This window comes from Haliotis cracherodii, unplaced genomic scaffold, assembly GCF_022045235.1.
Source record: "Haliotis cracherodii isolate W230 unplaced genomic scaffold, xgHalCrac1.p SCAF_35, whole genome shotgun sequence".
NCBI classification, from domain to species: Eukaryota; Metazoa; Mollusca; class Gastropoda; order Lepetellida; family Haliotidae; genus Haliotis; species Haliotis cracherodii.
Genome location: NW_027266292.1, coordinates 1,597,713 through 1,621,137, shown reverse-complemented (window position 1 = coordinate 1,621,137; position 23,425 = coordinate 1,597,713). Strand labels below are relative to the sequence as shown.

At 40.6% G+C, this 23,425-nt stretch overlaps 1 protein-coding gene across 1 annotated transcript; it reads left to right on the top strand.

The window, feature by feature from the left end:
* Positions 1-1,391: 1,391 nt before the first annotated feature.
* LOC139477737 (ATPase family AAA domain-containing protein 3-like) lies at positions 1,392-20,164 on the top strand. The gene is made up of 15 exons (XM_071260137.1): positions 1,392-1,618; positions 2,637-2,713; positions 3,155-3,316; positions 3,683-3,752; positions 4,341-4,506; positions 6,419-6,488; positions 7,292-7,447; positions 8,426-8,482; positions 10,278-10,403; positions 12,628-12,752; positions 13,824-13,875; positions 14,264-14,334; positions 15,173-15,340; positions 16,060-16,168; positions 17,620-20,164. Exons 1-15 carry the CDS (start codon positions 1,408-1,410, stop codon positions 17,809-17,811), a joined length of 1,812 nt encoding a protein of 603 aa, XP_071116238.1. The 5' UTR covers positions 1,392-1,407; the 3' UTR covers positions 17,812-20,164.
* Positions 20,165-23,425: the final 3,261 nt, after the last annotated feature.

Sequence of the window (23,425 nt, the reverse complement as noted above, 5' to 3'; positions counted from 1 at the left end):
GGGTGATAGCAGACCACTGTCAGTCAAAATGGTCAAAATATTAAAAGAAAGTATACACTTAAAAAATGGTTTGACCTAAACATGACAAACGTTATCACTACGTACGTTACTTGACTGAAACAGTCGCTGAAACACTGCAAACTTCATGTACAAAACATAACTGTGGTATTTACTTGCATCAAATACATCACCATCAAATAACCACAGCCTAAAGTCCACGCGTCAAAACGGCCACAAACACATGACGCGTTAAAAGGGCCACACCAAAAGGTCAAGAGGGTCACAGCAAATCGTTAAAATGACCACAAAGCAAAAGTGGCGACATTATAATGAAAAAAGTACACTTTGGATTTATGAAAGAGAGCAAACTAATAGAAACTAACATTATTTACACTTCACATGTAGACTTTATCATGAGACCTTTTTTACTTTCGGTATTTTTTTACCTGTTCCCGTCAGATTCATACAGTGAGTGAGTGAGTGAGTTTGGTTTTCCACCGCTTTTAGCAATATTGGGCTATATATATAAATGGGTTTCACACATTGTAACCATGTCGGGAAACGAACCCGGGTCTTCAGCGTGACGAGCGAACGCTTTAACCACTAGGCTACCCGACCGCCCTAACCCATGCAGGATATTGTTCAAAATAACTAATCTATCTCTTTTGAAAGACTCGAAAACATCATTACCATATACATCACAAAATCGTTCTGCGTAATTATCTGGTATTATGACTATGAGATAAAAAAAACAACCCACACACTTGAGAAACGAGGGTGATACATATGTCGATCATTACAAATTAATGATGATTATTATGACATGGACAATCATAGTGGTCACATTTCTGCGTGTGTATGCAAGAAATCACATGTATTTGTCAAGACTGACCAGATAATAGATGTTGTTTAATATGCATTGGGTCAAAAAAATATTTATTGCACCTCTGATTAATTTTTCTTTCAAACTGCTTTAATAGGGAGTGAAAATAATCATACATGTCTCCACAACTTTGGGGAATAACACAAAAAATGTACGCAGAATGTGTTTAAATTCTGATTGAAAACATATTATCTCCAGTCCACCTAAACACCCTGCAATACACTCCAAATCTTTCAAGAAAATGAAATGAGTTGTGTATATTTATTCATAAAAATCTATATGATAAATTAGAAAATAATCACATTTGCTTATGCCTTTGCCAATTTCTATAATTTGTAGTTATTATTACACGAATCTGCATGATCTAAAGAATATGGCATAAAGTATACCGAAAAAAACATAATATAGATCCTGCCCAGAACAAACTCCGAAATCGCTAAATTACCGATGCAGGTTTTCGAATGTATCGTTGACCTCCAATGCGCATGTATTACGGAACCACGTGAAAAATCTAGCAGACAAGCATGTCATGGTTGTTTGGAATCAACACAGGGCAGGGGAACCCTCCTCAGAACCCTGTACCCCCTCCGCCCCCACCCCCGGGAGGTGACGACAAGGGATCAGGTTCCAAGGGTGGCGATGGGGGAAAGGGACTTTCTAAAATGGATGCATACCGGTTTGATTCTGCAGCATTGGAGAGGGCTGCGAAAGCTGCAAAAGATCTCGAAACATCTAGTACGAATACCATTTTGTTTATATACTTGCTCCACAATAAATGTCAGCCGATTAATAACATTTTTTTATAAAAATGTTGTGTCACTTAACATTTTGAGTCCATTTGGTAAATTAATGTACTTTGAATGCTTATGAAAGTCAAATTATGTGACCTTTACCAACAGTTTAAGATGTTTCATCATTCGAATTTATTGAGTTCCATTGAATGGATGTTAACACCAGTATATGCAGTGTCCATTAGAATTATTTGTTATTATTACCATGATGAAGGAAAACGTTATTTGAAATCATCTTATATTTTGTATTATAATTTCATATATGTTGATCACCTGTCCAGATTATCAGTGTTTTTTGTCGTTGAGGTAAAATAAATCACCATTACCAAATAATTTAGTGTTCCCCGAGTACAAATATGCAGGAAAATTGTCAAAATTCCTAAGAATAACAACACTGTTATAACCCAGTGAAGACATTTCAGAACAGATCTTTATCTACTTGTTGAATGCAGTGAGTGACCTCTGTCTACTGCAGTGAATGATGCACAAAAGCTCCGTGTTTGTTGTATTATTATGCATGCAACATGTGACACACTTTGGGCAACACATAAATGGTTGTAAATTTTATTTTTTTGGAAAAAGAGATTCTCTTTGGCTTTTATGTACCCAATAGACTCTGCAACGTGTCCAATGGAGTATAAAATATTTTTGGGCGGTCGGGTAGCCTAGTGGTTAAAGTGTTCGCTCGTCATGCCGAAAACACACAATGTGTGAAGCCCATTTCTGGTGTCCCATGCCGTGATATTGCTGGAATATTGCTCAAAGGGGCGAAAAACCAGACTCACTCACTCACTAAAAAATATTTTGAATACCCAAAGAAAACTGTCAAGGTCAACATACACAATGTGAATGATAACATGAGTAAATACTCAATGGTTACAAAAAATACCTGGAGACATGATACAATAAGCATAATAATTAAATGAAATAAGTTTGCATCACCGAAATATGATTTTTTTCAGAGTTTTCCAAAGAAGCTTTGGAACTCACAAAACAACAAGAAATCACCACTCAATTTGAACATCAAAAGAAAATAAAGGTATTTATTTCTTCTGCACAATTATTGTACATTAATTTTTTTTTGTATACCAGCTATTTTAACGTTGTAAGAATATTTTTGACTCGTCCATTCTCTACTAGTACTATTTGCATGGTTAGTATTTATAAAGAGCCAGAAATTTGAAAAGAATTACTGAATTGTTCTTGACAGGATTTCCTGATAGTCATGTCCAGATCATAAGGATGCAAGAACTCATTGTTTGTCTTGATGCTTGAACTATCTGAAGATGAGGAATATGTTTGTGTTGATATTTGTCTTGAAATCATGATGTAAATGGTTACTCTGAAATAAATGTTGAATCATATAAACCATTTTGTTACCAACTGAATGAAGTATTGACCTTTAAAATTTCGTATTTTTGTTTTTTTTCGGTGAAGCTTGATGCAAGCTGTTATGTAATGACATTGCTATGTTTTGTAGGAATATGAAGGCCAACTTGAACAGATGAAATTGGAACAAATACGAGTTGCACAAGATGAGAAGCGAAAAACATTGGCTGAGGAGACAAAACAACATCAACAGAGGGCTCAGTACCAGGACCAGTTGGCCAGAAAACGTTACGAGGAGCAGCTAGCACAACAGGTGAATGTGGCTTGTTTAACCTTGTCTTAATATGGGATTCTGGGGAAGAATAGGTCCCCGTCATCATTTATGGGTTGCCCCCGTGTTAATTCCAGGTTAGAATTGCTCCTCAGGAAACTGTGCTTCTCGTAGGAGGCGACATTATTCTACGGGAATTGGTTGATGGTGTGGATCGTTGCTCACAATATCAGTCACTGTATTGTCTGGTCCAGACTTGATAATTTACAAGGAGCAGCTTTAAGCAACAAAACACATTTATTTTGATTATTCAAATCATTAGGTTTGTCCTTTCAACTAATAATAGAACAAGTGTGTGTTTAAGTATTGTTCATTTAAAATGCTAAAGAACTTGAATTTGCTTTTTAGGCAAGAACTCAGGAAGAAACATTACGGAGGCAAGAAGAATCTGTACAAAAACAGGAAGAGATGAGGAAAGGTAAGGTCATCATCATTATCATCATCATAATCATTCCGAATTTGAATCGGTCCTCAGCTGGTCGTTAGGCGATCTAGTGGATAAGGTGGTTAAGCTTAGTGATTTGGTTGACGGTGTTATCGTACTCTGATGGTGTGAATTGTTGTTCACTTGATTCTCTGGTCCAGATTCTATTATTTACAGGCTAACATCATATAGCTGAAATAATGCAGAGTGATGTGTTAAACAACAAACACACATCATACCAGACTAGAAAGATCAAATTCAACCAAAATCCACTCTCATAGTTTAACATGTTAAAGTCCCATTTTGTGCTCAAGTGAAATAAGTTCTTGCAGAAGTAATATATTTCCATTGAACCTGTGGAGATACTGAGTAAGAATGTAGGCCCCCAGCAACCTGTATTTGTTGCAAGCGGCATCTAAATGGATTGGGTTGTTAGGCTTGAAGACACTTGGTTGCATTGGTCAATGCTCATGACGTCAGTCACAGGATTGTCTGAACCAGACTTGATTATTTACGGACAGACATCATATAGCTGGGATATGTCTGAGTGTGGCATTCAATAAACCAAAAATATTTTTCCAGCAACTCTTGAATACGAGGCTGATTTGCGCTACAAGAATGAAATGAAGAGAATAGAAGCTGAGCTTCGCGGAAAGGCAAAGATAGACCGGGAGAATCAAGATATTATCCGAGACCAAATCAAGCTGAAGGCCCAAGAGCAAAGACAGACAGTATTAGAGTCAATCAAGTGAGTAGCACCTGGTCCTGTGGACACGGGTCACAGGTCACAGGTCAGAGGTCAGGAGAAGTACCGTATTTTCTTGAGTATAGTGCGCACCCATGTATAATGCGCACCCCCCTCTAGCGCGTTCAATATTTTGGAAAAAAAGAAATTTGAATATTATGCGCAGAAAAAATTTACACCGTACCCTTTCAGCGAAGTCCGGCAAACGAACGGGTGCTGAGAAACTTCGTCAGTACAAATTCGAAATTTGAGATAAAAAATCACCAGACATGTTTATTTACCGTTTAAAAAGTATTTATTGTTCTGCTAGGCATTGTTTTATATCTAGGGATTAAGATTACCTTGTGTATTTTCTCGTAAACTAAGCCGGAAACAGCAATCAGCTGTACACACGTTTTCTTGGAATCGACCGGTGATTCGGTCAAGACACACCCAATGATATAACTTCATAGGATTTTTAATGCAAAGATCGGCAACAATTGTATCTGAAACTATTTTATTTATCAGGAATAATATATTCCATTATTTTCTTATTTATATGCAGCCTTTACTAAACATATTTAAAATAATAATAACCCTAAGCGAAGCAGCTGATCGCTATTCCCGGGTATTATTTTTACATGGAACATGTCTGACCAGTCACCGTCAAGGCTCACGCGCACGTGAGCACGTGAGCGGTCAAAGTATGTCATTTATGATATATGTATCCATTCTCTGTCAACTAAAGTTCGTTTCAAGGCGTCAATAGCGGTATTCTGACCGTGGTTGCTGTAAATAACGGTGAGTTGTGCGATCTTCCGATCGCTTCACACACGATTTCGCCGAAATTAATAAAAACAATATTATAAGGAATTTTGAATAAAATTAATGAAGTAAGTTACAAACATAAGTCCAGAAATACAAAGAACACTTTTTATAGACAGACAGTGTAATTACATAATTATTTTGCGTACTTCAGTATGGATTTGTTGACATGGTATTTCCGGTGTTTCGTGCTCACGGTAATGTCTTTCCATGGGAGGAAAAAACATCCAAACTCATAATTCGTGTATAATGCGCACCCCCTTCTACACAGCTGTGTTTTTTGGAAAAAAAAGTGCGCATTATACTCAAGAAAATACGGTAAAGCAGCGTTAGTTGCAGAACCATGTTTGGCAGCTTAACTCGTGAGAGTTTCTAGGGCTTCAGTCCTGCCCCACACTGTAGCGCATGTTGTACATGTGGTTTCGGACCCGTGAAGATTCCGTTTTAGAATAGGTCTTCAGCAACCCATGCTTGCTGTAAAAGGTGACTATGCTTGTCCTAAAAGGCGACTAATGGGATCGGGTGGTCAGGCTCGCTGACTTGGTTAATGCATGTCATCGATCACAATTACGTGGATCGATGCTCATGATATTAATCACTGGATTGTCTGGTCAAGACTTGATTATTTACAGACCGCCGTCATATAGCTAGAATATTGCTGAGTGCGGCGTTAAACAACAAACCAACCAACATGTGGTGTTGCCTATGGCAAGTGACGGTTTGAAATATGCCTCATTTCTCTCAGTGGTGAATGGGGACGTAGTAGGATGAGATTGTAACCTAGTGTCTAACAGGCAGCTTGGGTTGTATACTCCCCAGGGAGCTGAGATTGAAATTGAACACATACTAACGCATTGACCATGGTATTAATGTAGCTCTTCGAGCATATGTTAGGGTGTTGATTTGTATGTCATCGTACCCCAGTTGCGTGGATCGATGCTCGTTATATCAATCACTGGATTGTCAGGCCCAGACTCGATTATTTACAGACCGCCATCAGAAAGCTGAAACATTGCTGATAGAGGTGTTACACAACAAATAAAACACACAAATAACAGATATTTTGAACACAGAGAGTTTGAGTACATCACTGCCACACTTCTGTTTCCAGAACCGCAGGATCGGTGTTGGGGACTGGGTTCCAAGCATTCATATCCGACTGGGACAAGGTGTCTGCCACAGTAAGTCTGTTCATGGAAAGCCAAGTAGGACTTTAGTTCGTTGTTTCATGCTGCAGTCCAGCTCTATGGAGGCATGATCTGTAAATAATCCAGTGATTGACATCATGAGCATCAATCCATGCCGTTTGGATACAAGGACATGCAATCACCAAAATCACTGAGCCTGATCACCTAATCTATTTATTTGCCTCTTACGGAAGCACAGTTTGTTAGGGACCAAAGTTTTCACCGGATTCACAACGGAGAGGTAGGTCTTAAATAATGATGGTACACACATTTGCTTTTGCTGAATAATTGTTTTGGTCACCAGTTTGCTGGTTGTAAGAGGCGATCAAATGGATTGGGAGGTCTGGCTCAGTGACATGGCTGATTGCGTGTCATCGTACTCCAATGGCATGGATCATTGTTCACAATATCAATCACTGGATTATCAGGTCCAGACTCCTTTATTTACAGGCTGCCATCATAAAGCTGGAATTTTGTGTGGCATTGAAGAACAGCAAAACAAAAAGAAGAATTGTGATAGTGAATATCCAATGGACTTACGCTTCATGTCTCATGGGACCATTTCCGCATATTCTAATGAATTTTGTCGCAGAGAGTTTTTCAGTCAGTGCTCTTGAAAGAGGAGCCAAACATGTCTTTTTAATTTCATGACATTATTTCTTCTTTAAGTGGGACCAAAATCATTAACTGTTTTTAATTCTCAGTACTCCACACCCCAGAATATCAAATAATCGTCCCCTAAAGCTGCAACACACAGACCGGCCTTTGTACAACTGTCACTCTCATTCTATTCCTAGGCTGCCGGCCTGACATTGGTGGCCATCGGCGTGTACGCTGCTAAATATGGTACAGGTGTTGCTGCCAAATATGTAGAGTCTCGGTTAGGGAAGCCGTCGCTAGTCCGAGAGACCTCACGGTTCACAGCGCTCGAGGCTCTCAAACATCCAGTAAAGGTAAGAGCAATAGCACTCGTAGTCTGTCTTGCAGACCCTGATACAAATATATCCAATACAGCCCATGCAAGTCTCTAATCATGCCAATGTTTGGCGAGTCTAGATTACGGCAATATCAGTATCTGGGCTCCTTTTTATAATATTTTTATGAAGATAATTTAACAACTGTAAGATACGTTCATTTCAGAGACTAGTTGTCAGTCTATAGAACTAGTCTCTGATGTTTGAGATTCACACAATTCGGATTCGATGACATGCATCAACACCATCTGCAAGCCTGACCACCCGACCACTGTGCCACCTATGTCTTTCTATAGTCTTAGAAGCATGGGACACTCAGTAAGACATAGGTGGCACAGTCATCTAAGGTGCCGCGATTCCCTGTGCAGAAACCAATGATTGTGGTGGGTTCGAATCCTGGTTCACCCCAGTAATGTTTCTGGATTTGTCAGCACCATACTTGTGCTCATGGGTTTCAACCATGTGGTTAACGTCTGAGACCGTGAAGATCTGGAGAAGAATAGGTCTTCAGCAACCCATACTCGTCGTAAGAGGCGACTAACAGGATCGGGTGGTCAGGCTTGCAGATGGTGTTGATGCATGTCATCGAATCCGAATTGTGTGGATCGATGCTCATGTTGTCAATCACTGGATTGTCTGGTCCAGACTGGATTATTTACAGACTGCCGTCATATAGCTGGAATATTGCTGAGTGCGGCGTTAAACAACGAACAAACAAACCAACCAATTGTGCTTTACTCCCACTTGACACGCCATGATATAACTGGAATAAAGCTGAGTTAAAACTCTCACTCATGGACGCAGCCACACACGCAACCACCCACCCAGTAAGAGTGAAGTCTAATAAGATAGCACACATAAAGTGAGTGACGGAAGGATTATGACAATTATGTTAGAAAATTTTCATTCAATGCATTCTGTTGATAACAATGACATTCTGGATGTTTTATTTTGCAGACTGTACAGAAACTTCAAAAGAAACCTCAGGATGCACTACAAGGAATCATTCTAAGGGTAAGTCCAGCACTTTGCCTTCCTGATTAAGAAAGTGATGTAGTCCCGATTACCCAGCTGTTCCCCAACTTTCTTCCTGTGATACTCACTGTTAGTGACAAAGAACCCACATGAAAATATCTGGCACTCATTGCTGACTTTACAGTACTTGCAGTTTTTATTCGGCCTTTAGGCATGGGAATAATTATATTTGTGTGTCCATGGAACTGTGTGTTGGAGCCATACTGGTAGGAATTCCATAGCAGAGAAGCTGGACAGTACTCCTTTCTGTTCATAAAGTACAGAGAATCTCATCCGAGTGCCTTTTGCATCACATCTGTCAAGACAGGCTTGCTGAGGTTTTTAAATATTCTATTTATCACTCCAAATCCTTCTTCCATTGTCTTGAGTGTAAAATGCTAGAGCTATCTGGCTACAATGGCCAAGAGATCAGTGATGTCATTTGATTGTGATGTCATGGTCATGATGTCACAGTGATCTGCATATTGGATATTGTGAATGGTGTCATCGTGTTGTGATGGTGTAGATTTGCTCATGATATCAGCCTTTTGTTTATCTGGACAAGAGGTAATAAACATTCACTCACTTCCACCTGATAAAGGGTCTTTGTTGTGAGTAGTGGATCAGGAAGCATTACATATTCAGATTCAGTATAAAATGGTTTTCGCTGCATAGAGTTGCCTCCCTTTGCCATGCCAGAACCACACTGCCTCTGTGATGTAGAGCATCTACCTGGAGACTGGAAGGTCTGTGGTTCCTGGTAGCGTCAAACCCAAAGATGTTAAAAGATTCTATTTGTTCTGGGCTGGCATAAATTCAGATGAGTACAAGCAGCCACACATGCACACAGTGAAATGATTTTGAACGCTACTTTAACCAATGCTAGGATCCGCTGCTCTTCAGCTCAAACCATAAATTGTTCAGATTTTTGTTCTTTGATTTGTTATCCACATTCTTGTGAAAATGGGCTCACCAAAGAATGTACTACAGCTCACTGTGAGCCCCCACAGTAAGATGACATGCTGTCAAATAGCCGCTGTTGTCAGCGAGCAAAATTTTAGTGAGGCTAAATGTTCTGAAATGTCCACAAATATGCCAAGCCCAACTGTCTCCTGAAGTTTAGCAGAGATTTTTTATTTTGATCAAAATTCAAAAAAGTTCTCTCCTGTTATGGATCAATTTAGACTAACTAAATTACAAATTACATTAAGTAATACGTTACCACTGTTATACTGAGGCTGTTGTCCCCCACAACTGCTCTTATAGCGAAATCTTCCACAGAGATCTCAATTACCTCATGCAGCACGTGCGTAGCCACCTAGCTGCCATGTGACACCCTTCACTCTTGTCTCTTCGCTTGCCTTCGCAAGACGTATATATCGACTGCTCTGCGTTCTACCAGCCTCCTGCTATCCATGGTGATATTTATTACTGTTTCTTAGTCGGTATAACAGTGGTAACGTATTACTTATAGACTATTCCGAATAGGAAAATTCTACAAAATCAAACAGAGCTTGTGAGATCAGAATTATCCCCCTTCATAACATTTAATGCATGATTTGCAATTTGAATTTACGTTATTGATTCTTTTGCAGAATCAAACTTCTGACAAATACACTGTCACATATTTAAGCTTGTCAAATTTAAGGCCAGTTAGCCCACCTGTCCAGCTTTAGTTTGAGACTTGAACACACTGCTAGAAATGACTGAAATGCTGTTCAAACTCCTTCAGTCTTGGTGCAAGTTATACCTTGTTGCTAGTTTAATTACTATTGTGATTTTTTGTGTCTGACAGCCCTCCCTGGAGGAGAGACTACGAGATGTTGCTATTGCCACCAACCACACCAAGAAGAATAAGGGTTACTACCGGAACATTCTCATGTACGGCCCACCAGGAACAGGAAAGACCATGTTTGCTAAGGTACGTTAAGTTGATTATAGGCTGGCCAACATGATGGGGATTTGTTGGCCACAGGAATGTCTTAAATGTTGAATACTGTAAATACTGACTGGGAACATTCTTCCCCTTTCCTCATGTAAACAGCTGTCATGTAAACAGCTGTCATGTTCACTTTTTCTCAGACTGCCTCCGTGGTCTAGTGGTAGAGCGTCTGCCCGTAGAGCGGAAGGTCTGGGGTTTGATCCCCGGCCTCATCATACCAAAAGACGCTAAAAGATGGTACTTGTTGTTACCCTGCCTGGCGCTCGGCATTAGGGGGCTAAAACAAGGACTGGTCGGCTTGGAGTCAGTATACTATGTCTGAGTGGGGTATTCATGTTAAACTGCGGCATTGTATCCCAGTGAGCTAGTGCTACAAATCGGTATCAGTCCGGACTAGTTCAAGCAGCCATGCATGCACGTCGCTATATAAGTGCAATAAGTGCAATAATCTTGGACGCAACGTTAAACCTAATTTCACCTCACCTCACTTTTTCCCAGAATAAAAGATACGAAACATAAAAACTTGACACTGGTTAACAATACCATCGCCAGACTTTTTTGGTTTGGTTTGTTGTTTTACGCCACACTCTGCAATATTCCAGCTGTATGACGACGGTCTGTAAATAATTGAGTCTGGACAAGATAATCTTGTGATTGATATCATGAGCATTGATCCACGCAATTTGGATCGATGACATGCTTCAACCTAGTCAGCGAGTCTGGCCACCCGATCCCGTTAGTTGCCTCTTAAGACAAGCATAGTGGCCTTTTTTGGCAAGAATGGGTTGCTGAAGACTTATTCCACCTCTGATCATGGGTCTTGTCAGACGAAGCCTGACTGAAACATGTTTAGTAGATTCAGTCTGTGACTAGTAGGGCTGTTACGATTCACTCATGTATTCGGTGAATCGAACCATATCCATTAATTAATTGAATTCATTATTCATGGTCACTAGAATCAAATATTTACAAATATGCAGTCATGTGCATTTGGATACCCTGTACCTAAAAATATCCATTAGAGCATATTACATTCATACATTTCTTAAAAGACAACAATCATATTTTAATTTGATAGTATTGTGGTCACTGGTCATTGTCGTATTTGAGCAAATACTAGTACCTGGATAAGTGCAGTATGTATGTGAATGTATAATATATTAATAATTAACCAACCATGTCAAATAATTCATTTTGTTATTTTTCACTGAAGCTTGAGTCAAGTATAGTTCTTTTCTTTCTAGTAATCTCACCATATGCTAAAACTAAAATCTAATGAGCCATGTTCAGACTAGCAGAAATAAAAATATTTGGCTTCAATTAACAAGCAAGTGGCTTGAGACCTCTTGTACATCAAGACCATTTTGCATGTCACCATTGAATAAAAGTTTGTATCAGTAAGTGACCTACTGATTAAATACTCATATTGTGGCACAGAGTATTTCATAAAAATAGGACCAAATTATATTTCTGTTATGAACCCTGAACGCCCTGAATATCAAATGGTCAGCCCCTAAAGCTGCAACAAGCATATCAACCCTTGTATTTGTCACTCCAGGGATAATTCTAGGGTGGGGCGTTGTGCTTTTAGCCCCTATGTTTGAAAAAAGGCCAAATTTTTTAAATACAATGGGGCAGTTTAACTTTGTGTTGTGTGGCAGGTGAGTGTTCCTCTGGAATATTTGAAATTTTCACATAAAAGGCCCATGTCAGAAAATTCCTGCAGTGAACCCTGTCACTCTAATGCCAATCCCAGACTGCCAGTCAGTTATTGGATGTCATAGGATGTCATTGGCCTACCTTTGTTGCAAAGTGTTTTTTGAATAAGTTGAATACCACCTGCAATCTGACCCAGACTGCTGTGAGTGAATGAGTGAGTGAGTTGGGTTTAACACTGCTTTTACCATTATTCAAGTTATATCACGGTGTGTCAGTTTAATGTGGGAGGAAAGCCCAAAGTGATGCAGGTCTCAGACGTTTACCACTTCAGTGAAACCCACGAGCACGGGCATGCTGCTGACAAACCTAGAAACATAATCGGGGCGAACCGGGATTTGAACCCACAATCATAGGTTTCTGGCATGCCCAAAGGCCACAACTCTCCATAGCGAATCGCGGAGCCATAGACAACTGGGCCACCCGTGCCCCCCTATTGCTGTGAACTGTAGTCGGATTCTTATGAGGCACTTTGTGCTACTTTCAGAGTTTAGCCCAGCACTCTGGGATGGACTACGCCATCATGACGGGAGGTGACGTTGCCCCAATGGGTAAGGAGGGAGTCACAGCCATGCACAAGGTGTTCGACTGGGCACAGACAAGTCGGCGAGGGTAAGTACAGACATCATGGTACTGCTGGCCTTACAACTACTGTTTGACAAAAGTGCTGGTCTACGCAACAAATGCCAGTATTGATTAATCGGACCAGTCATTTTTATCTCCCCGGCATATAATGCGGGGGGGATATAGCGATCAGCCAGTTTGTCCGGCCGGCCGTCTGTCTGTCCGGGGCAGAATTCCCAAACCATTCAGTGTATTTGATTGAAACTTGGCAAAGCTATCAGGCACATACCGAAGTGGTGCCTTTTGATATTTTGGGATTTATCTAATTTTTATTTTTTAAAATTTGTATGGAATGAAGTTGGACATAGACTCAATTGAGGATGGGGTTCGTTTCTGGGGCAGAATTCGAAAACCATTCAGTGTATTTGATCGAAACTTGGCATTCATATGGATGCGACCATGGTGGATCTTTTGTGGGTAAACAATGTATGCTTCTTAAAGAACATTCAACTGTTGACTCAATACATACAGAATTGCACATTTACTAGTGGTTACTTTAACAGACAGCTGCCGGGGACATATGTCATCTTTCTGACGACTCTTGTTTTATAGAGTTGTCCTGTCTGTTGAAGGATAGCAGAAATGAGAATATTTTGATTTTAATGGTGTGTCTGGCAAATGATTGTGGGATCAGTCAATTTAGTGTGGCATTGCTAGTGTTGGCTAACAGAATGAACTTGTCAACCCAGATCATCAGTTTACAGTTCTATGTGTGAAAGTCATTCTTTGTGTCTCGAGTGTTGCTAGTGCTGACATAGTGCGACAAGTGCTGTAAAACCCAAGTCAAGAGAGTGAGGGAGCATTTGTTAAGTTAAAAATTCTTTCAGATGACCAATTCATTTGAACAAAGTGGATCAAGTAGACAATTGACTGGATCTAAGTTATAAATAAGCATCAATTTCTTATAAACATGATAAATAATTTTAGGCTTAAAGATATTATTTTAAGATTACTTTTGTATCAGGGTATTTTTATGTTGTACTCATGGGTGTTTGGTTTGAAAGTATGGACAGATATAAAACATATTTCAAACATTGAACTTTGTTATTGGTATTCCAGAGTGCTGCTGTTTGTTGATGAAGCAGATGCATTCTTGAGGAAGAGAAGCACGGTAAATAATGGTCAAATCTGACACTAATGACTTTAATAATAGCTGTTGAAATTATCTGAGAAACATATTCTCAACAAACATACAGCATGAATTTGACACAGTAAGTTTTGTGAAACATTGAAAGTATTAAAGAAAGCTGTTGTTTTTGTCTTCAATGTTAAAAGAAAGTATTGATTATGTTTTGGAAGATTGCATGATTTGCTGTGAATCCTTAACTCATTACTGGAAGGTAAGGGACATAAGACTTGTACTTTCAATTCAGTCTCTGAGGCTAAGGTGTTTGTCATTGAAAGAGAACTGGGATTTGCTACCCAGCATTGTGTTGCAATATAAGCAAAAACAACAATTCATTAACTGTTTTTTACTTTTCCTCCTTTCCTCTCTTCAGGAGATGATCAGTGAAGACATGAGAGCGACGTTGAACGCGTTTCTCTACAGAACTGGAGAACAATCAAAGAAGTGAGTGAACTGGGGCAGTTGATGTTCAACGTAATGAAAACAGGATTGGGTGGTCAGACTCGCTGACATGGTCGACTGCATGTCACCGTATCCCAATTGCATGGATCGAGGCTAATGTCAATCACTTGATTGTCCAGTCCAGATTTGATGATTTACAGACCACTGTAAAAAAGCTGGAATATAGCTGAGTGTGGCGTAAACAACAAACAAACAAACAGTTGCGTCACTTTGGTAAGCCAGAAACCTATGAAAGTCCCAATTCCCCCTGATTATGATTCTCGGTTTGTCCGAACCATACCTGTGCTTGTGGGTTTCACCAAAGTGGCAAACAACTGAGACCTGCATCACTTTTCAACAAAGAAATAATACAGTGTCTTTCCTCACTAACGGACCCGTGAAGATTCCGGGGTAGAATAGGTCTTCAGCAACCCATACTTGCTGTAAAAGGCGACTATGCTTGTCGTAAAAGTCGACTAATGGGATCTGGTGGTCAGATTCGCTAACTTGGTTGATGCATGTCATCGGTCCCAATTGCGTGGATCGATGTTTATGATATTAATCACTGGATTGCCTGGTCCAGACTTGATTATTTACAGACCGCCGTCATATAGCTGGAATATTGCTGAGTGCAGCGTTAAACAACAAACCAACCTCACTAACAGCTACCCCAGCAGGATTGACATCATCACTGTAGCTATTATTCGTGTGGATATTACTAGCCATTATTAAAAGAGTGCTCAAAAACAGGAATATGTTCCATTGTCATACAGAATCTTGTTCTACGAACTGCTCCACGTCGTGATAACCCAGATTGCTCACCGTCTTTTTCTGTTGTCAGATTCATGCTGGTGTTGGCTAGTAACCAGCCCGAGCAGTTTGACTGGGCCATCAACGATCGACTGGATGAGATGGTGGAGTTCGACGTCCCGAGTCTGGAGGAGAGAGAGAGGATGGTCAGACACTACTTTGGTCTGTACGTCCTGCAGCCCGCAGCTGAGAAGAAAAGGTCTGTTAGTCTATCAGCAGCTTCGTTAGTGTTGTTTAGAGTGAGTGAGTGAGTTTGGTTTTACGCCGTTTTAGCAATATTCCAGCAATATCACGGCGGGAAACACCAGAAATGGGCATCACACATTGTACCCATGTCGGGAATCGAACGTGACGAGCGAATGCTTTAACCACTAGGCTACCCGACCGCCCCTGTGTTGTTTAGAGCAGGGAGCAGGGGTGGCATAGTCATATAAAGCTCTGTTGTAATATCTCTGTTTATAATTAAGACAATCCTTACTGTTGATGTGTATAGTTACATTAGACTTAGCAGACAAATGAAGCGAGTTTTGAATGGCTGGAATCAAGTTTTGCTTGTTCTGCAATTTGGCCTGAGGATGACTTATCAGGTTTTGCACAGGCCAGGGGTCTGTGCCATTAAGGGATCGTAGCTCCCAAATTTTATTATAGACTTATTATTTATGACAGTCCTGGCACTACAATCATTTTGTGGAAGGGGGTCCAGGGCAATGACTAGAATTGTATTAGGTTCCATGAAAAGGGGAATTAAGAAAAAAATTATCTGTTCTTTGGAGGACTTGATTTTCATGAATCTGGAAGTTCTAGGGGCAAATTATTTTTCTATTATATTTCTGCTATAGTATACTTTTTCATCTTGTGACTTTACTGTGAATCATGTTGTGAGTGAAAGCTAACTGAACTTGTTTTGCACTCACTCAGGCGTATGAAGGTGGACCAGTTCGACTATGGAGTCAAGTGTACTGAGATTGCCGCCATGACAGAGGGTCTGTCTGGCCGTGAAATCGCCAAGCTGGGAGTAGCGTGGCAGGTGAGTTCTGGTTCTGCCACAATGCTTGGGGTCCATTCCTTTCTCCACGGAGTTTGATTTAGGCTTTTTTCCAAGAATATGCTGATAGGCCATGATGCTACTAAAGTACTACAAGATAATGCCCGAAGATGCTTCAACACACTACTTTTGTTATTGAACTCTATGGATGACCTGGGTTAGAATAAGGAACGAGGACCCCTGTCTTTGTGGTAAGGGGTTATCTAGTGGTCAGGTTTGTGATGTCAGTGAATGTGTGGTGGCATGTGGTCCTGTGTGCAGTGCACAGGTCACATCAGGTGAAGTTTAAGCAAGGTTGGTCATGAAGAGTACTTGGATGAGAGACCGTGTTTGGCAGCTTGGCTCCAGAGAGTTTCTTGGGCTTCGGTCCTGCACCACTGAAGCACATGTGGTGTCTTCTCAAGCAAATGGCCCTGTTCAAAACATGCCCCTGTTCACTCAGAAGTGAATGGGTACCTCGTAGGATGAGATGGTAATGAATCTGTTAACCTTCTCAAGCAAATGGCCTTGTTCAAAACATGCCCCTGTTCACTCAGAAGTGAATGGGTACCTCGTAGGATGAGATGGTAATGAATCTGTTAACCTTCTCAAGCAAATGGCCCTGTTCAAAACTTGCCCCTGTTCACTCAGAAGTGAATGGGTACCTCGTAGGATGAGATGGTAATGAATCTGTTAACCTTCTCAAGCAAATGGCCCTGTTCAAAACTTGCCCCTGTTCACTCAGAAGTGAATGGGTACCTCGTAGGATGAGATGGTAATGAATCTGTTAACCTTCTCAAGCAAATGGCCTTGTTCAAAACATGCCCCTGTTCACTCAGAAGTGAATGGGTACCTCGTAGGATGAGATGGTAATGAATCTGTTAACCTTCTCAAGCAAATGGCCCTGTTCAAAACTTGCCCCTGTTCACTCAGAAGTGAATGGGTACCTCGTAGGATGAGATGGTAATGAATCTGTTAACCTTCTCAAGCAAATGGCCCTGTTCAAAACTTGCCCCTGTTCACTCAGAAGTGAATGGGTACCTCGTAGGATGAGATGGTAATGAATCTGTTAACCTTCTTCAGGCAGCTTGGGTTGTATACTCCTCAGGGTGCTGAGAATGAAACATGGGAACTTGCTTCTAACTTCATGCTTGTCCAGATTATTGCAGGTTGCCATTATACAGCTGGAGTAGTAACAATAATGATAATAATTATATTTATATTGCGCCAGATTCCATTCACTAAGTGGATGCTCAAATCACTACACTATTATTACCCCGGTCAATGGATCAGTGAGCACTCGATTTGCATTCTCATCTCCCTGGGGAGTATACAACCCAAGTAGTGCCGTAACTTTAAGCAACACTCCTGATAATAAGGTCTGAATTTCTGTGGTTTCCTGTTGAGTTTGGTGAACTTCAAAAAGTGTTGATATATGTCACCTTGTTCTCTAGGCCCAAGCGTACTCCTCGGAGGATGGGATGTTGACCCAGAAGATGATCGACTCCATCGTGCAGGATGCAGTGAAGCAGCACCAGAAGAAGATATTCTGGAGGCAGGAACAGGAAAAGATGTCCCAACCCACTGCTTTCAAGTCGGCAAAAGATGCTGCATCGTTTAACGCGCCCACGCCAAAGCCCTCTTGATAACTGTGGCTTGTTAGGTTCAGCAATTACATAGACTTGTGTAGGAGTACATGAGGAGTGCATGTAGAATGAGCGAGGCATTCTATGATGCAGTGTAAATACAATAAGCAATTTGGTTTCTCATTATGAAAACCAGAATATAATCAGAACTGATGTTTCCTACACGACTTGTTGCCAGACTTGTTGCCAGATTGATTGATACCATTCACAGAGTGTTGGTATGTTTGCGAGAAGAGAAGACGAAAACGGGACCTTTGGTATTGTTGAGATCAGATGTATGTGTGGATAAAGTTAGATCAGTGTTTGCGAAGCTTTTGCACCTGATTAAGAACACAGGTGGCCAAGTGGTGGTGAAAGAGTGTTTGCTTGTACTCAGAAGACCTGGGTTTGATGTCCCACTTTCTCAGAATGTGAGAAGCTCATTTCTGGTGTCTTCCCACTGTGATCTTGCTGGAATATTGCTAAAAAGTAAAATCAGTGTAAAACCATGTTGAACACTTGCAAATGTATCTCAGAAATACGTCCCCTCACGACACGGTGACATATTAACAAGTGTGTATGGATAGTCATAGGTTGATAACGATTCAAGAGAGCATGTTCATTTTTATGAGAATTCTTGACAATCTTCAAACAAAGATTTTCCCAGTTCGGAATTTTCTTCATTGTTGAGATGAAGTTATAGATTAGCCTTTATCCCCCTGGGATGTCTTCATTTAAGTCAGTTGGGTCTTACCTGTGAAGATCCGGGTAGAATAGGTTTTCAGCAACCCATGCTTGCCTTAAAAAGCGACTATGCTTGTTGTAAAAGGCAACTAACGGGATTGGGGGGTCAGGCTCGCTGACTTTGTTGAAGCATGTCATCGTATCCCAATTGTGTGGATCTATGCTCATGATGTCAATCACTGGATTGTCTGGTCCAGGCTTGATTATTTACAGACCGCCGTCATACAGCTGGAATATTGCTGAGTGCGGCGTTAAACAACAAACAAACAATTGCGTCACTCAGGTATGCTAGAGACCTATGAAAGAGGGTTCAAATCCCAGTTCATCGCTATTATGTTTCTAGGTTTGTCAGGACCATACCCGTGCTTGTGGGTTTCACCGAAGTGGTAAACAATTTAGACCTTCATCATTTTCACTCCACATTAAGCTGACACAAGGTCATATATCTGGATATTGTTCAAAGCAGGGTTGGGGCGGTCGGGTAGCCTAGTGGTTAAAGCGTTCGCTCGTCACGCCGAAGACCCGGGTTCGATTCCCGACATGGGTACAATGTGTGAAGCCCATTGCTGGTGTCCCCCGCTGTGATATTGCTGGAATATTGCTAAAAGCGGCGTAAAACCATACTCACTCACTCACTCAAAGCAGGGTTAAACCTAACTCACTCACTCATTTCAGTCAGTTGAGATATTGAGCACAAGGCCAGCTGTTAAAAAGTCTTGTGTCTTGCCATGTCGGGGAACGCAAGACTTCTCAAAAGTGGCATGCGTGTCATCTGGTCATATATATGTACATGTAAAAATGTGCCATACAGAGCTCTAATGGAGAGAGATTTAACTGTGAAGATGTCCAAACATGAGTTACTAACTGAATAAATACATTGGATAGAGGCATTCACAAAGAAAACAAATAATTTTGTGATAGATATTAATGGGTATCAATGTGTGAAAATATAGTTTGTGCCATAAAGGGGATTATGTATTAAGTATTTTTGGAAAGGTGGGGAAGCCTGCATTTGTAAAGAACATAAATTATTTAGTTTGTTGAAGAAGCTACTGGGAAAAAAGAATCATGAATATTTTGCCCTGGGTTGTGAATAGTTTTCACCAAACATTATTTGATTGTTATTGTGAATGTGGGGGCACGGGTGGCCCAGTCATCTAAGGTGCTGTGCAGAGTTGCGTCCCTTAGGCACGCCTGAAACCTATGATTGTGGGTTTGAATCCCGGTTCGCCACGATTATGTTTCTAGGTTTGTCAGCACCATACCCGTGCTCGTGGGTTTCACCTAAGTGGTAAACGTCTGAGACCTGTATCACTTCGTGCTTTCCTCCCACATTAAGCTGACACCGTGATATGACTGGAATACTGTTAAAAGCAGCGTTAAACCAGACTCACTCACTCACTCATTGTGAATGTTAAATGGTCAGTCCCTTTGAATTGTTGAGTTAGCCGAGAAATAGTGTCTGATTAGAATCTCAGTTCAAGTGGACAACTGCTTCACAAAAACTAACACTTCCACCAGGTGTGTTTGGGTGGCCCTGTACACCGGGGAATCGTGGCTGAAACCTTTTTGTGAGCAATCACATTATAATCAGATAATTTTCTCTAATACGATATCCCTCTGCATCAGGAAAGCCTGCAACTTGCATATCCAAAAAACAAAACTAAGCCACCAGTTCTGAATGTAAAAAATAAAGGCCAAATCATTTTCTCAGTGTCATGTCATCTACACCCAAAAGGGAGTACTTTCCTTGGAATATTTGTGATCTGTGTCGGTTTTCTTTTGTTAATATTGAAATTTGCAAATCGAGGTGGTATCAACATGAAACAAAATTGTTTAGAAAAACGAAGATTCTACATTGTCAATGTTCACCCAAGGTGACCTTTGGAGGTCTTTATGCAGAGAGGTATGATGCTAGTGTAAAGTTCTGAATTTTAATTAAACAGTGAAAAAGTATTTGTAGGATAACTGTTTGATTATAACAAGGATTAAGCTATGTGTGAGGTTCATTAGAAAAAGTCCTGTGTATTGTGTGGTTAGATAGTGTGACTACAGTGAGCTGTGAGCGTGTGTGAGATGTACTATATATGTTAATGGGTTGCATCTAGTATATACCATAGTATCATGTCCTGATGATAAAAACATACATGACATCTGACTTGTGTTTTGTTTTATGTGAGATAGGTTCAATATTGACATGGATGTGATTATTGTCCCCCGCGACGCGAAAGCGCGAAGCGGGGGACATAGTATTCACGACTGTCCGTACGTACGTCTGTACGTCCGTCTGTACATCCCACCTGTTTGTTGCCGCGATATCTCAAGAACTAAACACTGGATTGTCTTCATATTTGGAACTATGGTGTATATACAGACTCCGCAGACACCAGTCTGTTTTGGTGACCTTGACCCCATTTTCAAGGTCACAGCAGGCAAATCTGCTTTTGGAGTTGGAAAACGGTGTTGCCGCGATATCTCGAGAACTAAACACTGGATTGTTTTTCATATTTGGAACTATGATGTATATACAGACTCCGCAGACACCAGTCGGTTTTGGTGACCTTGACCCAATTTTCAAGGTCACAGCAGGCAAATCTGCTTTAGGAGTTGGAAAACGGTGTTGTCGCGATATCTCAAGAACTAAACACTGGATTGTTTTTCATATTTGGAACTATGATGTATATACAGACTCCGCAGACACCAGTCGGTTTTGGTGACCTTGACCCCATTTTCAAGGTCACAGCAGGCAAATCTGCTTTAGGAGTTGGAAAACGGTGTTGTCGCGATATCTCAAGAACTAATCGCAGGATTGTCTTCATATTTGGAACTATGGTGTATATGCAGACACCAGTCGGTTTTGGTGACCTTGACCCCATTTTCAAGGTCACAGCAGGCAAATCTGCTTTTGGAGTTGGAAAAAGGTGTTGCCGCGATATCTCAAGAACTAATCGCAGGATTGTCTTCATATTTGGTACTATGGTGTATATACAGGCGGGGGACATTTCGTCACTTTGTGACAAATACTTGTTACTTGTATTTCCTGCCACAAAGGATCATGGGTACAGGAACGTCAACCATCCATTTGTCTGTCCATCTGTCTTTCTGCTTCCAAATAATTACCAAATTCCTCAAAGCTTAATGCTTAAAATTTTACTCACTGATGTTACTGGTCACAATATTTAGAGATCGAAAATTGGTGTCGTAATTTTTTTTTTTTTTACAGAGTTAAGGTCCTTTCTCGTCAGCTTTTCAACAGCCTCTGTCTCGTAGGTTGCATCCATATCTGTGTATGCATTCTATCCTGTGATGCTTGAGTTCACTAAAAAAAGATGTCCAATCATATTAAACTCCTGAGAGAAAAATTATGTGCAAAGTTATTGATGGAGATATCACGTCCCGTACTTACTAGGGCTGGTATTTCTGAGAACTTTTACTATTCCAGCCAGGATGACATTCAGCCAGAACAAGCAGACTTTTGTTTGCTGTCAATTCTTTACTTTATATGATTGTTCAGAATATATTATGATGCCATCCATTGTTCATGACATCACAAATTGATTACATGACGTCATCATAACAGAATGCCTGCATGGTCCAATGGATAGAGCATAGTTGGTGGTGTGAACTCATACCCGTTGTCACATACCAAAGGATGGGGCCCAGTTGTCAGGCGCCGTAATTCACTGTGCAGAGTTGCATCCCTTGGGCACGCCAGAAACCTATGATTGTGGGTTCGAATCATGGTTCGCCCCGATTATGTTTCTAGGTTTGTCAGCACCATACCCGTGCTCGTGGGTTTCACCGAAGTTGTAAACGTCTGAGACCTGCATCACTTCGGGCTTTCCTCCCACATTAAGCTGACACGCTGCGATATAACTGGACTACTGTTAGAAGCGGCGTTAAAACTAACTCACTCACTCATACCAAAAGAAGGCTAAACATGGTACTTGTTACCTGGCTGGGCATTTAGGTGATTAAAGAAGGACTGGTCGTGAGTATACTATGTTCGAGTGGGATCATTGTTAAACTGCGTCATGATATCTCAGTGGACTAGCGTTATAAACCGCCATTGGTTTGGAGTAGTACAAGATAATCGTAATTCGTAGCTTAAGCAACCCATACATATAAGAGGCAACTAACGGGGTCAGGTTATCAGGCTCACTGACTTGGTTGATGCATATCATTGTCTCCCAATTGTGTAAACTGCTGTTCATTATATCAATCACTGGAATGGTATTTACAGCTGGAATACTGCTGAGTGCGGCAATAAACAAACGAACAATTTATTTCATGTATAAGATACCAACATTATTATCAGCCTCGGTAAATATATTTACCAGTATTAAGATAATGATGACTCCCTGAATCTGGAACAGATCTGTTTATGAACGGGCCATTGTCTGTACCGTTTCTAAGATTGCAGATTGTGAACGATGGCCATAGGGTTTATCTATGTTGCCTAGCAACATCTAAGTGGAACGTCTCGACTGGCTACCCTCTCAAAATAGGTCGTCCAATTGACGACATCGAGGTTTACGTTCGAATCTCTAGAAATGATAGAACAATGTTTTATCGTTAAATAAACCTCGCCTCGTTCTTCATTGTTTTTTGGCAATTTATCTCGCGTAGCTATCGTATATTGATTAATAATGTATATTAGCGGATAAAAAGTAACTGCTTCATAAAAAGTAGTATAAATGTTGTTACTGAAAATAACATGATATTTGGTCATTCGTCTGATCAATGTTTTATCATAAGAAATTCTTTGACAAAACCCAAACAGGAGACACGCCCTAAGACAAAGGTGGTGTAACAAACAAAATGTCAATATCGGATGTGATCCCCATTTCCTCCGAAAAAGGCGAAGCAGCAGTGGCACATTGAACACCAG